Raw genomic sequence first — 13315 nt, 5'->3', positions numbered from 1 at the left:
GCATATTTCTAGCCACTAGGTTTTAATTTCACACAAGCAATCTAAATCTGACTCTAGAACCATGTCTCTGTTCAAAGCAGGCAGAAAATCTTCTATGTCAGCCTCCCAAAGGACTTTGGGTGATTTAACTCTGGGAACTCATTCCTGGGTTAAAAGAATGAGACTCATAATAAAATAATACCTAGCATATTCTATGTATTTACTATTTGCAAGTTACATTACACATAGTTATCATTTCACAGATTATTTCACTTAATCCTCAGAGCAATGTCACCAGACAAGTACCATCACTCCCATTTTACCCAGCTCTGAGATTAAGTAAATTTTCAAGGCCACATAGCCAGCAAGAGCTACAGCCAGGATCTCTATCCAGTCCTTCTGAACTCAACGCTCTTGCTTACACTCAGAATAGCAAACTCCCATTTCCAGTGTGCTTTTACCTAGCCTTTAGAGCGACAGATGGGTTCACAGCACACACACACAAAAGTCTCATTATGCTGATGTGATGACCCAGCTGAGGAAGGACTCCTGTTGCCTCTTTCAAGCCCCTGTTTTCTCTCCATCACCACCACCCTCTCTCCCCTGACTCTATGCCAGCTCTGTGTCCCCTCCCAAGTACTCCCACCTCTAGCTGGAAGGTCTGGCTAAGAACTCCAAGTCTAGCTTTTGTGTGACATTCTCCTTGGTTTTTGCTTCCTCCCCTTTCAGTTTACATCTGCTTCTCAAATCTCTGTTCCCACATCTCCACTTGGCTCCAAAAGTCAACAGGCCCGGGTTCCTCTTTGCCTGCAGGCACACATTCAGCACAGCATGTCTCAGTACTGTTCGGGAACCTGGAAGAATGTGTGGATGAATTCATTCCCACCCACCAGCTCTACAAACTGAACACAACGGAATGCAGAGGTGGTTATTTGAATGCCTTATGCTTTCTTGTCAAGGGCAGTTACAAAAGCTGACATCATAAATACATTACTGATCTCTAAGAAGGAACCGTAAATATATCTGCAAAATTCTTAGAAGGGAAACTTAGAAAGATGAATCTTCTATCTTTAAAAGTTTATAGAAAATTAAGCAAATTATGTGGTCTTCTTAAAGAGGACCCTAAGAAGCAGCCCTCATGGTGCAGAAGAAGCACATTTACATCTTAAAGATAATAGTCACAAAATTCCACTATGGCGCAACATTCCCATGTGAATATTCAAAATTCATGTACTAGTGTGTGTTTCCTTTTTCCCAGCAAACTTTATCAGTCAGTATGGATAACCAGTCACAATCAAATATGGCCAAATAAAGACCAAATACATAAATAAGACAGTAGTAATCAGTATAACAGTAGGCATAGATCATGAAACACTTCACTGGTGGTCAGGAAACTTGGTTCAAATCTTACTCTTTCACTGCGACTTCTCTGGGCCTTAGTGTCCACAACATAACAAGAAAAGGTCCCTTCCCAAAACTCTCCAAATTTACAATTTTATAAATCTAAGCATACAGACCATAAAGGTGACATAATCTTTTAAGTTCAAGTGAGTTACAAGAAGTCTCCTCTCATTTAAATTACAAAAGAATAGCCCAGAATAGAGTGTTACAAATTTTAGGGCTGGCCTTAAAGTTGAAGCATTTTAGCCACCTCTGCAACAGGTCCAAAATGCAAGGCATTTATCTATTTCTTCAAATAGTATCACTGGGCACCTACACTGCACTACCCCGTGGTACACACTGGAGAGAAAGGAGAGCAAATTAGACCATCCTTGTTCTCATGTAGCTTATAGACTTATACAGATTATATTTCAACTTTATTATTTCTCTATAATTCCTTATAATATGATAATTCTAGGTAAAGTTTCAGTAGTTAATATTTTATAAGAAAAAGATCATTTTTTCCTTGAAGCTTGACTTTCAAGAGTCTTTGTCATTTATGTTAATCTAAAAGCAAAAACATTTCCCAATGGATGATGACTTCAATTTTATAATGTAAAACAGAAGAACAACTGGGATTTGCTATGCAGCAAGCATGGATGGAATCTCTCTCCTCCACGTATGGAGTGATATTCATTTAGAAGTCATGCTACCTGGGCTCATCTATGCTATAAAGAGCCCTGAGTACTGGCAAGCATTTTAAAAGGCAAAAAATTAAGATTCAAATTAAACCTCGGTGAAAACTACACAAGCTAGATCAAAAAGTAAGTTAATTGCTCTAATTCCCCAAATGTGTGGATGACATGTTTCCTGAACTGCTGGCCTGCATGGATTATGCTTAATGAGAAGCCTACCAAGCAGGGTTGCTGGGTTTCTAACTTCACGTAATCCACTAAGAGGCAGAAATAAGCTGCCATTGCCCTAACTAAACATGGGATGACTCAAAAAAAAAAAAAAACCTCAAAAAGTTAATTAGTGATGACTTCTAATTCAGGGAAATGGCTAATATAAACTAACTGATGTATCACATATGCTCAGGTAACTTATGTCCTCTCATTCAAACCCCACAACCTCCTGTGAAGGAGGAACTTTTAGATGAGGAAACTGAGGCTCACAGCATGTAAATGGTTTGTCCACATTTGATAACAAACCAGGTCACGCCCACTGATCAACTCTAAAACCCTTGCCATTACTTATAAATCTGATCACTGTGAATGGAAGGATCAGTAAGTTTATCAGTGAACAGAGGCATCATATGGAAAACCTTGAGCCAACACCACGTTGTTTTGTAGTGTGACAACTTCCTAAGAATCTTATAAGAAGCCCAAGTCATTAAAGGCAACTTTCAAAATCACTGTAGCAGTGCTGCTTAGCTGGGAGAATGACTCTAACTAGAGTGGATGCGGAGGGAGCTGATGACTCCCCAGAACAGAGCTGGTACCACTGCCTAACCACATCCTGACCCAAAATTGGATCCTCTCAAATACACAGTAATGCTGAATTTGTTCAAATCCCAAGCATATTGCTCACCCCTCTCCCAAATTATATTTTCTCTCTTTGTCTTTTTTAACAGGTGGGTGGCGTAGTGGACAAGGGGCATGGGAGAATTTTTCTGATATCTATAAAAGTATACAATGCTAATTGAAAGGCGACCTGAATATACTTTTAGTTTAAAAATCTTGGGCATCTACAAACTATCCTGCTTCTTTCTCTTTCATTAACTATTATCCAGAAATACTATGTTCTCATAGAGCAAAACTCTGGGGTCTGTTTGGGCATGTTCAAAGAATGGTGCCGGCCCGGAATTTGACACCGGCTGGCTCATGAACTCATGAACCTGCAGATGCTGTACAACAAGGAGGAAGGGTGACTGAAAGGATGTCTAAGGTCCTGGAGCGCCCATCACAGACAAGTCCCTCCCCACCTCACCCATCCCCCACCTCACAATGCTGAAGAAGCTGATCCCTTCTAAATTCAGGTGTGTTCTTTAAGTGACAGCAAGGCCTCTGGTGCAGTCTTTTCAAAGCCTCAGTAAAAATCTTATCTACAACTTCCCTTAGCCCAGGCATGCAGGAGCTAAAGTCAGAGCCCGTTTCACACAAGCCAGAACTAGCTCACAGAGCAGAGAAAAGAAAGGAATGTGGGTACGTGTCTTTTCCACATTTGAGGCATTCCGGTCTCAGGCGAGTTACAACCTAAATGAGGGCAGATGAAATATATGAGAACTCAGAGTAAAAGGAACAAAAAAAGACCTGATCTGCCCGGAGAGAGGGCTGGATTTCACAAATATGGATCCCAACATTTTGGTTGTCATCACCTGAAGGCAAGCAAGGTTAAACAAAGACTTAAAAGATTCATTACAGCTGAAAAAAAAAAAAAAGAGAAAAAGAAAAAAAGAAAAAACATTCATTATAGCCAAATCAGAGGATGCTGAAAAACACAGTGCTTTGTGACTCTGCTTAGTTTCAACAAAAAGAAAAGAAGAGGAAGAATTTATGGTGTCATACTCACATCTCTGAAATCACAAAAATATGCTGGTTAGTCACAACAGCATGGGGCCCTCAACATTTTAAGCCCTATTTTGACAATTTGAATTTTCTACTTGCAATTACCTTCAGAGTGAAGAAAGGGCAGAGACAAAGGATGAGCAATTTTGTTGTTTCTTTTGTATGTAAAATAGACTTTAAAAATATAGGGCATGTCACTTCCCCCAGACTACAACTTCAGAATTATGCCTGCCACAAACATCTCCTGAAAGCACAAGTTAGTCACAGAAGTTTAGACAAGGAAGCTTCAGAATGACGAAGTCTTAAAACCAATCAGGAGGATGGCATTTTGGTTGGGTTAGTAAGCACCATAGTGCATGGATTTTTTTTTTTTTCAAGTTTTAAATTTACATTTCCTCAAGCAGGAAGGAGGAAGGTAATGTACCACACCCTCAGCAAGCAAGGAAGAAATTTAGTTTTGTTTTTGTTTTTGTTTTAAATTCTGTGGTGTTCTTTAAAATCCACATAGAACAGCTTAACATTGTATATAATCCTATTGCTCCATAAAAGATTGGCTAAAAATATTAAGTACCCAAAAGCAAGCAGAAGACAATAAAGTCATTGCTATTCTATTTTCAAGTAACTGAAAAGTCAATAGAATTGTAAGAACCAAAGTTGGGAATTTTCTGCACATTAGCTCTATGGCCTCAGACAGAAATTAGATGATCTTCCTACTGAAAATGAGGAGATGTATGTTTGGAGCACTGACTGGCATTAGAACCTGAGTCTAAAAAAAGGCTCTGCCTTTAATTGTGTAAACTGAGTCCCTTCCCTTTCTTGGGACTCGGACTCCTCCTCAGAAGAGGCAGGACAGGATGCTCTCCAAGGCTCTTTCATCTTTACAATTTAGTTACAACAAGCAACCACTTCCATTCAGGCCAAACATCACCAAAGCAGACAGATAGTGGGCCCAAAAAGCTGCATTCATAACAAGTGATAAGATCACTCAATGGGGGCTATGACGTGTGACATGACTTGCCTATATCCAGAGACCCCAGAACCCTGGGCATGCTCCCCCTCTCTCCCTGGGTCCTACCACACTCCTACATCTCTCTGCTGCCCCTGAGTTTCTGTGGCAAATCATCCCAACTGTTGCAGACTTAGAAAATGGCATAACCAAGCTCTACTAAAGTTGTATATAAAGCAGAAGTAACAGGCGTGGAGTAAAATGTACATGCCATAGGACAATGATTTAGACTCATATTCTTATACGATCATTGTCTGCAACAATATAAATATCTACCATTTGGGGAAGGCTCATTTTGAGACATTCAGTTATAACAGGAATTCATGTTAGAGAGCAGGCTGACCTCTCTCTATATTTTCAAACCAAAAATGAGTAATGCTTTGGGTCATTCCACTTCCCTCCGCCTAAGCAGCTCCATGAATCTGGAGGTGTCTGACAAAGTGCTGGTGACTCAAGGAAGAAAAAGAATAGAAAATAAGCAATGTCATGGCTAAGTATCTCCAGATCTAAGAACAGAGAGGAACAGGGAAAGAAAAGAAGGAGAGATTGATATGGGGTTAGGCAGATGGTTTCAGCAAAATGTCCTCTGGGAATCACATCTCTGGTTGGTCTGGTTCAATGAGAAACCCAAAGGGTGCCTTTTCCTCCTGACAGTGGACTCCTCACTACAATCATCCATGTAATAGGAGGCCTGTGTCTTACATCAGAGTTGAGGGCGGGAGCCAAGGAGCTTTTGTGACTTATTTGAGATCATGGAGACCACAGATCATCTGCAGAGTTAGAGCCAAGCTCTCTACTACATGATGAGACCAGGGACTCTCTCTGGGAGGGACTCAGCCCAAAACTAAAAGCAGCAGTTAACTGGCCCCCAGTCAGCTCTTATGAGCTTAACCTTATTAATCTGGGGCTTGGGGAAAAAAAAAAAACTGAGCCAATCACTTACAGGCCCATTACCTCCTGCATAAAGAAAATTCATAATGCCTTGCCAAAACAAATATAATAACTTGGTGTCTTCTTTCAATTACCTCTGCTTTCTTAGAAACATGTATCTGTGGATAAAGCCTCTGAGTTAACCCAAGGAATTACCTAGATTAAGAAGGCCCTATAATTCCTTGGGCCAGTGAAGAAAGAATACCCTTTACCAGGGAATATTAAAAGAAGGGAGTAGGAAGGAAAAAGAGGGAACAGAAAGCTGCACTTGAAGGCTGGGGATTTAAACAGGCATAGTAGATAAAAACACAGTTTAGCTAAGGGTGGGAGTGAGGGGTGTCAGCTCAGTTTGATGGGGCGTTGGGGCGAATTGTGCTAAAAGGCTAAAGAACCTTAAGATTTTTGTATCCTAAAATCTATGAGTTGCTCTTTTCTGTTATTTATCAATCCTTTTAGATTAGCCCAATTATGAAAACGGAAAACGCAAACCACTTTATCATTAAGTTTGAGAACTTCAGTGCGTCCAGCTGGTCCTCTCAACTCCCATCACTGTCCTCCACTGGGGACTTTCTCTGGGAACCATTCACACCTGGCACGTGTGTCTATTCTATTAGGCCACCATTACAACACCTTAGAGAAGACACAAGACTTAAATGAAATAGACACGATCATTTCACGTCTTGATGCTCTCTGTCGCCCGTCATCTCTTAGAGCCTCCATCAAAACTGAGGGCAGCAAATCTTTCAACAGAGAAAAACCATCAGCATTTTTTCCAAAGAACAAAATGTACCTATTCACAGTGTCAACATGGAAGCCTCTGGTTTGAAATACCCTCATTATCATGCATGGGTGTGTATATAAGCAAAAATTATCTATTGGGGAAACAGTTTTCAACTTTCAGTAAGAGGCTCTTCTTTCAACTGTTCTATCATCACTGCCAATCCACACCCTCTAAAAACCTCTCCAACCCCAGGCGATTTCTCCTCTCCTCTTCCTTTGGAAAAGTCCAGACTTAAATAACTGTATAAATATATTAAAACCACTAACTAGAGAAAATAAAATCGAGTAATCTTCCTTAAAGTAGCAAAACTCAAACTTGGCTTAATGGTTAATGAACATGGCTGCTTGGCCAACTGGATGATTCACAGAGTTATGGGGACTGGTTAGAACCTGTAAGAAACTGGTTGCACTGGCATTATGCGGACTTCTCAAAAGCTGGCCTCCCTTAGCTAGGGCAAGGCACTCTTTAGTAAGCACAGCTGCACTCCATTTCACTTATCAGATTTGATATTTTTTCCTTATAATAGGTTACCCAATGGTTAAAAATGAGAAATTAGTTGCATTTGTAGTGTTACTCATCATGTCTTTCTACGCTCAAATCATTTTTATTCAGCCCTAAAAGTCAAGGCTTTGGGAGGTGGAGGCAGGAGCACCTACTGGCTGGTAATTCTGGCTCTGATGTCAAATTGACTGGAACGCAATCCCAACTTTGACCCTGATGAGCTAGGTAATCTCGAGCAATTTTAAAAGGCCTTCCTTCTTGCACCTCAGTTTACTTACATGTAAAATGAGCATAACAGTACCAAAAAGTCTTGCACATAGTGTCCATTTAACACATGTTAAACAGTATTCATGATTTTATTAATATATTTACTTCAAGATGAAATATTCATATAATTACTTGACGATATAATTAACAGGGCTTCCCATTTCACACGTTCTCAAATTCCCTGCAAATGAGTGAGAATTATCGTGATGTTAGAAACATAGTAGGAAATCTTGCTAGTGAACTTGGATTAAGAGGGACTCTTTCCTACCTCTGGTTCCCCTTAGGTTACTCAGGCTTTAAATCTCCTCTTCCTAAGCTCCAGCAGCCCTCTCCTGGATACACAGTAAGCTCTAATCAATACTTTGCACGTTAGGTAATATACATGAGCTCCAAGCTAAGGACCTTCATACAATATCAAATTGTAAATCTCCACAGAAACACCTTTATGAGGAAGATAAGGTAAGAATCTTTACTCAGTCTATATGGATTTAAAAGTAAATTTTAAAGGCCACATTATTGCAAAATATCAACTAGCCAGGAAAGGCTTGAATCTAGATCTGGGTTCCAGGCAGGGAAGTTGAAAACCTTACAAAGCCACATTATTATCACAAGTAAAAGGGAAAAGGGAAAGTTCCAACAGAAGGCTAGACAGGCTGTACTGAATGATTAGATGAAAGCGTGATTAGAGATTTCTAGCATTAGCATGATTTTGCTGCAATAACCAAGTAGATAGTTTAGTGTTTTTGAAGTTAAATAATATAATTTCAATTACAAAAAATTTCCCACTCTTTACAAAAGAATTTTTGAGGTTCTTTTGTAAAGTACACCTACACACCATGTTAGATACTCTGGTAGTTAACAAAGAGGAAAAAAAATGACATGGTTTATTATACATTGGAAAGCAAACCCTTATATACTCTGCATAAGTGTGATTTTATTTAATTTCTTAAAATCCTGCAACTTTCAAATAAATGATAGTAGCAGAAGCAAAACCTCATACGAATGCACCACAATTAAAACCATCCAGAAAAGTAGACAAGTCCATGTAAAAATTGAGAAAACTGATTATATACATGTGTATATGTATGATATATATATATATCCACATAATATTCTCAACATTAAAAAAATTTTTTTAAAGGCTGCTCACATAGCCAGCCTTTGAAAGAAAGCAATCTTCCCTAAAGAAAGAGTAATGATCAATTTGTTGATACTCACTTGGATTTAAGTTTGGAATATTCTCATTTATGGCTGTGCTTAAAACAATGCAATAGTTTTCTATTCATGCAGTCCTGATCTTCATATGCTTACCAGTTTTAGAACAGGTGGGAACAGTGACCTGCTTTTTCAACCATTATATCTCCAGACATGACTAATTTGAAGCTGAGCAAATTGCACATAATGGGCCAGGGAATCAAGTTCATGATTTTGAGTCGGCTGCACTCTTGTTTCAGGGCACATGGTCTCCTTCTCCTCCCCCCTTCCACCACCCCTGCAGCTGCTTCTCCATGAACTAAATTCACCACACGTGAAATCAAAGGGAAATTATTTTTTAAATTTTCTGCAGGCTTATTTTTAAGGAGGATAAAGATTAAGCATATCTTTAAAAATATTTTCTTTTCCTTCAGGGGTTCTTAAATTTTTAAATTAATTTCAAATGCAAAATGAGTTAGCCATCTAAGAAACCTCGATACATAAGAAAACAATCAGATGCATGATTTTATAATGGCTCAAAGTTTTTACAAAAGCATGGCATACTTCACTGAATTCTTAAGACCTCAAATTCTACCACATAAGATACTGCTTTCCAGAATCATCTTGCAAAATCCCATTAAAGGTTTAGCAGTATATAGACACTGGCACAAAACAAAACAAGCACAAAAACAAACCAACTAAGAAAAAAAAAACTTGGTTCTAAGAAAGTTGTTGGAGTGGGGAGGTATTTAAGTTGACTAATCAAAAACCCAATCCCTCTTATTTGCTTTTTTACCTAATATTTAAATCTTCCCCATCAATTCTAGAAAGCTACAACCAAACACCAGTCTAAATGTCGTATAAAATTGTCTGAGCACTCAAAAATTCATACAATTTTATAACTGAAAGGGACCTTAAACAACCTACCAGTGAGGAGTTTGAAGCCTTCTGGTTAAATGAAAAAGTCCCTGCACACTTTGTGCACATGGTTTGTCATGATTGTTTGGGCTGCTGGTTGTTTGTTTTTGTTTTTCATGTACGTGTTTGGAGCACTTACACTCTTACTATCAGGAGCTTTGCCATTCAGCTCCTCCCCTTCCTAGGCTGCCATGTTTACTTTCATCCAGGACAACAGTGATCAAGTAACATTATATATCAAGGCCAATTCAAGGGGAAGATTTCACTTTCTCACTTGGCCTCTGCAGTGAATTAGGAAGACACTGTACACCCGCGACATCTGACTTCTGACAGATCGAAGGAGCTGAGCAGGGAAGAGTTGTCTTCTCACTGGGGAGGGTGGAGGAGGAGGTTTCAGAACTTTCCTTAGACTTCCCAGCCTACACACATTGCTACTTCCAAGCTGATTCCACTTGCCTACTTTGTTGAAGGTCCATCCTTTGCTCAGTTTCACCTGCTTTCCAGTTTAGGGAAGTTTGGTAGGAAAATTTATCATGGAACTTTTGTTTATATTTATATCCATGTTTAGGTCTTGTAGCATACCTAAGTTCTTAGATTTGTTAAATAGCAAAAAAAAAAATTAACTTTCTGATTGAGATAAAGGCTAAGCCACTATTCAAAGTGCTTAAGGTGAACTGGATTTGATCTTTTCAGCTTTCCCACCAGAACCTGGGACACAGCCTTGGCAACTGAGGAAGGGGGTATTAACTAAGAGGTAAACTTACAGTTTCTCCCAAGAAGTGTTATACAGAGCTGCTTTTTTTTTTTTTTTTCCTTTTTCAAAGAAAACTGGAGCCAAAGCAGTTCATTTACTGAGGGGGATCTAGACCTATCATTAACCTTTTGAGATAGTTATCAAGTGGGGTCAATACCAAGTTTTCTAGGGGGGAAAAAAACTCTTGGCACCACTTATTCCAGACGAGCCCTTCTTTGAACATACAACTGTTCTGATCCCATGGAAACTCCAGTGTCCAGCAGCCACTCACTAATGCCCGTGGACCTTCTCCACAGTATAAGATTCCAGAAATTATACTAGTTCCAGAAGTGCCCTAAGAATCCCACAACAGCAGATAATGGGCTAGATCAGCTTTAGAAAAAGAAGCACACACCAACACACACCAGGGAACTATGTGTAATGGTTCGCTGCTTGTGCAAAAACCTCAAAGAGGATGAAGGTCAGACAGGGATAATAGGCCAATTTAATTCTGAAAGCACAAGGTGCAAGAAATTTTAATTATGGTCTGCCACTGAAATCACACAAGATCCAATGGCATCTAACTGCAACTGCTCATCAAGGGAGACAAGAGGTGTAATTGTAACCGCTGCATAATCACTGTGAGGGCACAGGGAAGGCTGCCTTCAGCTCCCAGCAGAGAATGTATTAAGAGCCTCGAAAAATCCAATACAGGGAAACATGGAGATTGCACGTAGCTAAACAGGAGCTTATAACAGCAGAGCCAGGGTGGGGAACAGAGGGAGAGTGTGTGTGTTTTGTGTTGGGGGTGGGGGAAGAGTTTGAGGATTCCAAGAATAAAAAGATTAAGCTATTTGACCCAAATTGAGGGCATGAGCTTGGAAAACTCTGAACCTCTTTCTGTTTTGTGGATACATACACAGAGAAAGGCACGATCTCTTCCAGAAATTCTCTCCTTGGTGAAGCTTCATCCATTCTCCTTTGTTTAAACAGCTTGGATGTTACAGTGATTTACAGAACCAAACTCCCTTTCATTTGTTCCCATCAAATTCAAGTCTGGAGACAAAATGACACGCACACGCCTCGAGATGCCCAAGCCTGTGCAGCTCTCGCGACTACGACAACCGCGATGACGCCCGCGCTGCGCGGGTTCTGGAAAGGGACGCGCGCCAAAAGCCCCTCTGTGGACTCTCCTCTCTGGAAAAGTTTTATAAAAACGCGAAATAAAGAAGCCAAGCCTCCCATTCACGCCGGTTGTGAAGTTGGCGCTGAAGTTTGTGCTGGGACATCCTAAATCTCGAGGGGGAGGGGAACGCGAGTGTGCGGAGAGGCGGAAGGATGGATGGAGATGGAGACACGGAGAGAGGAAGGAATTTTTCGAGTGGAAGGTCCCTGAAACCATCTTCTTCACCCGGAAGCCTGTTTGGCTCGGAGAGGTCCGGGCGACGCACGCCAAGGGAGGTCTTCTAGGGCGGGCGCCGTCGCCGGGAAGCCGGGGAGCTATCACCTGCGGGGGGGCTGCGGCGGGGGCGGGGGCTGCTCTCCTAGGCGCCGGGCAGGACCAGGGACTCCAGACTCACCGGCTCTCGGGGCTCTAAGAAGTGGGGGAGGGGAATTCGCGAGAGGGCAGGAGGCCAAAAGCAACACCTTTCGGATACGCTTTTCCCCTCTGACCTCTCTCCAACTTCCCGCAGCGCCAGCCGAGAACTTTCTCCCACCTCACCTCACCCCATCCAGGCTCCCTGCCAAGGCTCGGACCTGCAGACGGCCACTGCGGGAGGTGGGGCGGGGGTGCGGCGAGGAAACCGAAGGCGCGAAGGTCGGGACCCAGAACGCAAACTCTCTGCCCCCAGCTGAGACAACCAAATGCGTTTACATATGCAATGATCACAACCCTGTAACAGGGCTCCGGGTCTGCGCCCGGCGGAGTTCTCCGACTCTTCGGTTGGTCCTTAATAAAGTCCATTACGTTGCCCTCCGGGAGCTGATTGAGAGGGAGCCGAGAGGAAAACGGGGGAACGCGGGAAAAAGCGGGGGAGAGCAGCAATCAACTTTGTAACCTAGCGCTTCCTCGCGCGATCCGTCGCCATGCTTAAAGATTCCCACCCCCGCCACCCCCCACCTTCCTTTCAAGTGGATACTGAAACTAGGCCAAAACTTTTTCCCCTCCTTTTCTCTTAGCCACTAGACTGGATTGTGCCCCACGGAGCCCCATGGAGCTCTGCTTTCTTAAGCACAATAGCCGGACTAATTAGATCATAGAAGCAAGGCAGTGATACTGTAACAAGTAGCCCGAGAGGCAAAGAGGGAAGGGGCCCGAAAAGAGAGAAAGGGGGAAAAGTTTGCAGCTCTCTCACTTACCAATCAAGCCTCCTACCAGAAAGGCGATGATTTGGAACACGAGCAGAATCCCACCAACAATGCACAGCTTCTTGGTGCTCATGTTTTCTATAATTGCCCCAGCCATTTTTGCGCCCCCCTTTTTTCTTTTCTCCTTGAAATAAATGTTTTAGGGTGTGCTTTTTGCTCCCTCTCCCCTCACGCTCCCTTCTCTCTTGCCTCCTATCTGGACGCTGCAAAACTTCAGGGGTGCGGGAGCGCTGCGAGAATGGGACCGGGACGGAAGGCGCCCGCACGGATTCCCCTGGCGCAGCCGGTTCGGGCTCCCCCAATGCCCGGAGCTGTGATTGTGGCCGCTCCGCCGCCTGTGGACGCTTAAAGGAGCAGGGAAGCGGATCACATGACGCCGCCTCCCTCCCTTTCTTCCTCCCTCCCTCTCACGCTTCCTCCCTCCCTCCCTACCTCCCTCGCTTCCTCTCCCCCTTGCCCGCCTGTGCGGGGCTCTGAGCTCTGGCGGGTGCTGTTGTCCAGCTCCCGGGTTTGGGAGGCAGCCTGTCCTGCCCGGGGCTGGTATCGCTTGGGGGTGGATGTTGTTAAGTGGGTTCCCCCTACTCCGCCTCCCACACGTTTCCTCTTCTGGTGCGAGATTTAAATCACCCGTGGGCAGCTTTGCAGACCTTTAACTTACGCGTTGACTTTAGGAAATGGTCCCCACCCCC

The 13315-nt window shown here is 42.4% G+C and overlaps 1 protein-coding gene across 2 annotated transcripts in view; it reads right to left on the bottom strand.

The window, feature by feature from the left end:
- WLS (Wnt ligand secretion mediator) overlaps positions 1-13008 on the bottom strand; it is a 122658-nt gene extending 109650 nt beyond the window's left edge. The window contains exon 1 of one of the 2 annotated variants that reach the window (XM_010963424.3): positions 12618-13008. In XM_010963424.3, coding sequence (XP_010961726.2) covers positions 12618-12723 — 106 coding nt within the window. In that variant the 5' untranslated portion in view covers positions 12724-13008. The remainder of the gene's footprint in view (positions 1-12617) is intronic. The other variant, XM_010963425.3, reaches the window with a different exon arrangement.
- Between the last annotated feature and the right edge of the window lie 307 nt (positions 13009-13315).

The sequence above is a fragment of the Camelus bactrianus genome, chromosome 13 (assembly GCF_048773025.1).
Source record: "Camelus bactrianus isolate YW-2024 breed Bactrian camel chromosome 13, ASM4877302v1, whole genome shotgun sequence".
NCBI classification, from domain to species: domain Eukaryota; kingdom Metazoa; phylum Chordata; class Mammalia; order Artiodactyla; family Camelidae; genus Camelus; species Camelus bactrianus.
Note: the sequence above shows the minus strand (reverse complement) of the source record. Positions and strands in the feature narration are given on the sequence as shown.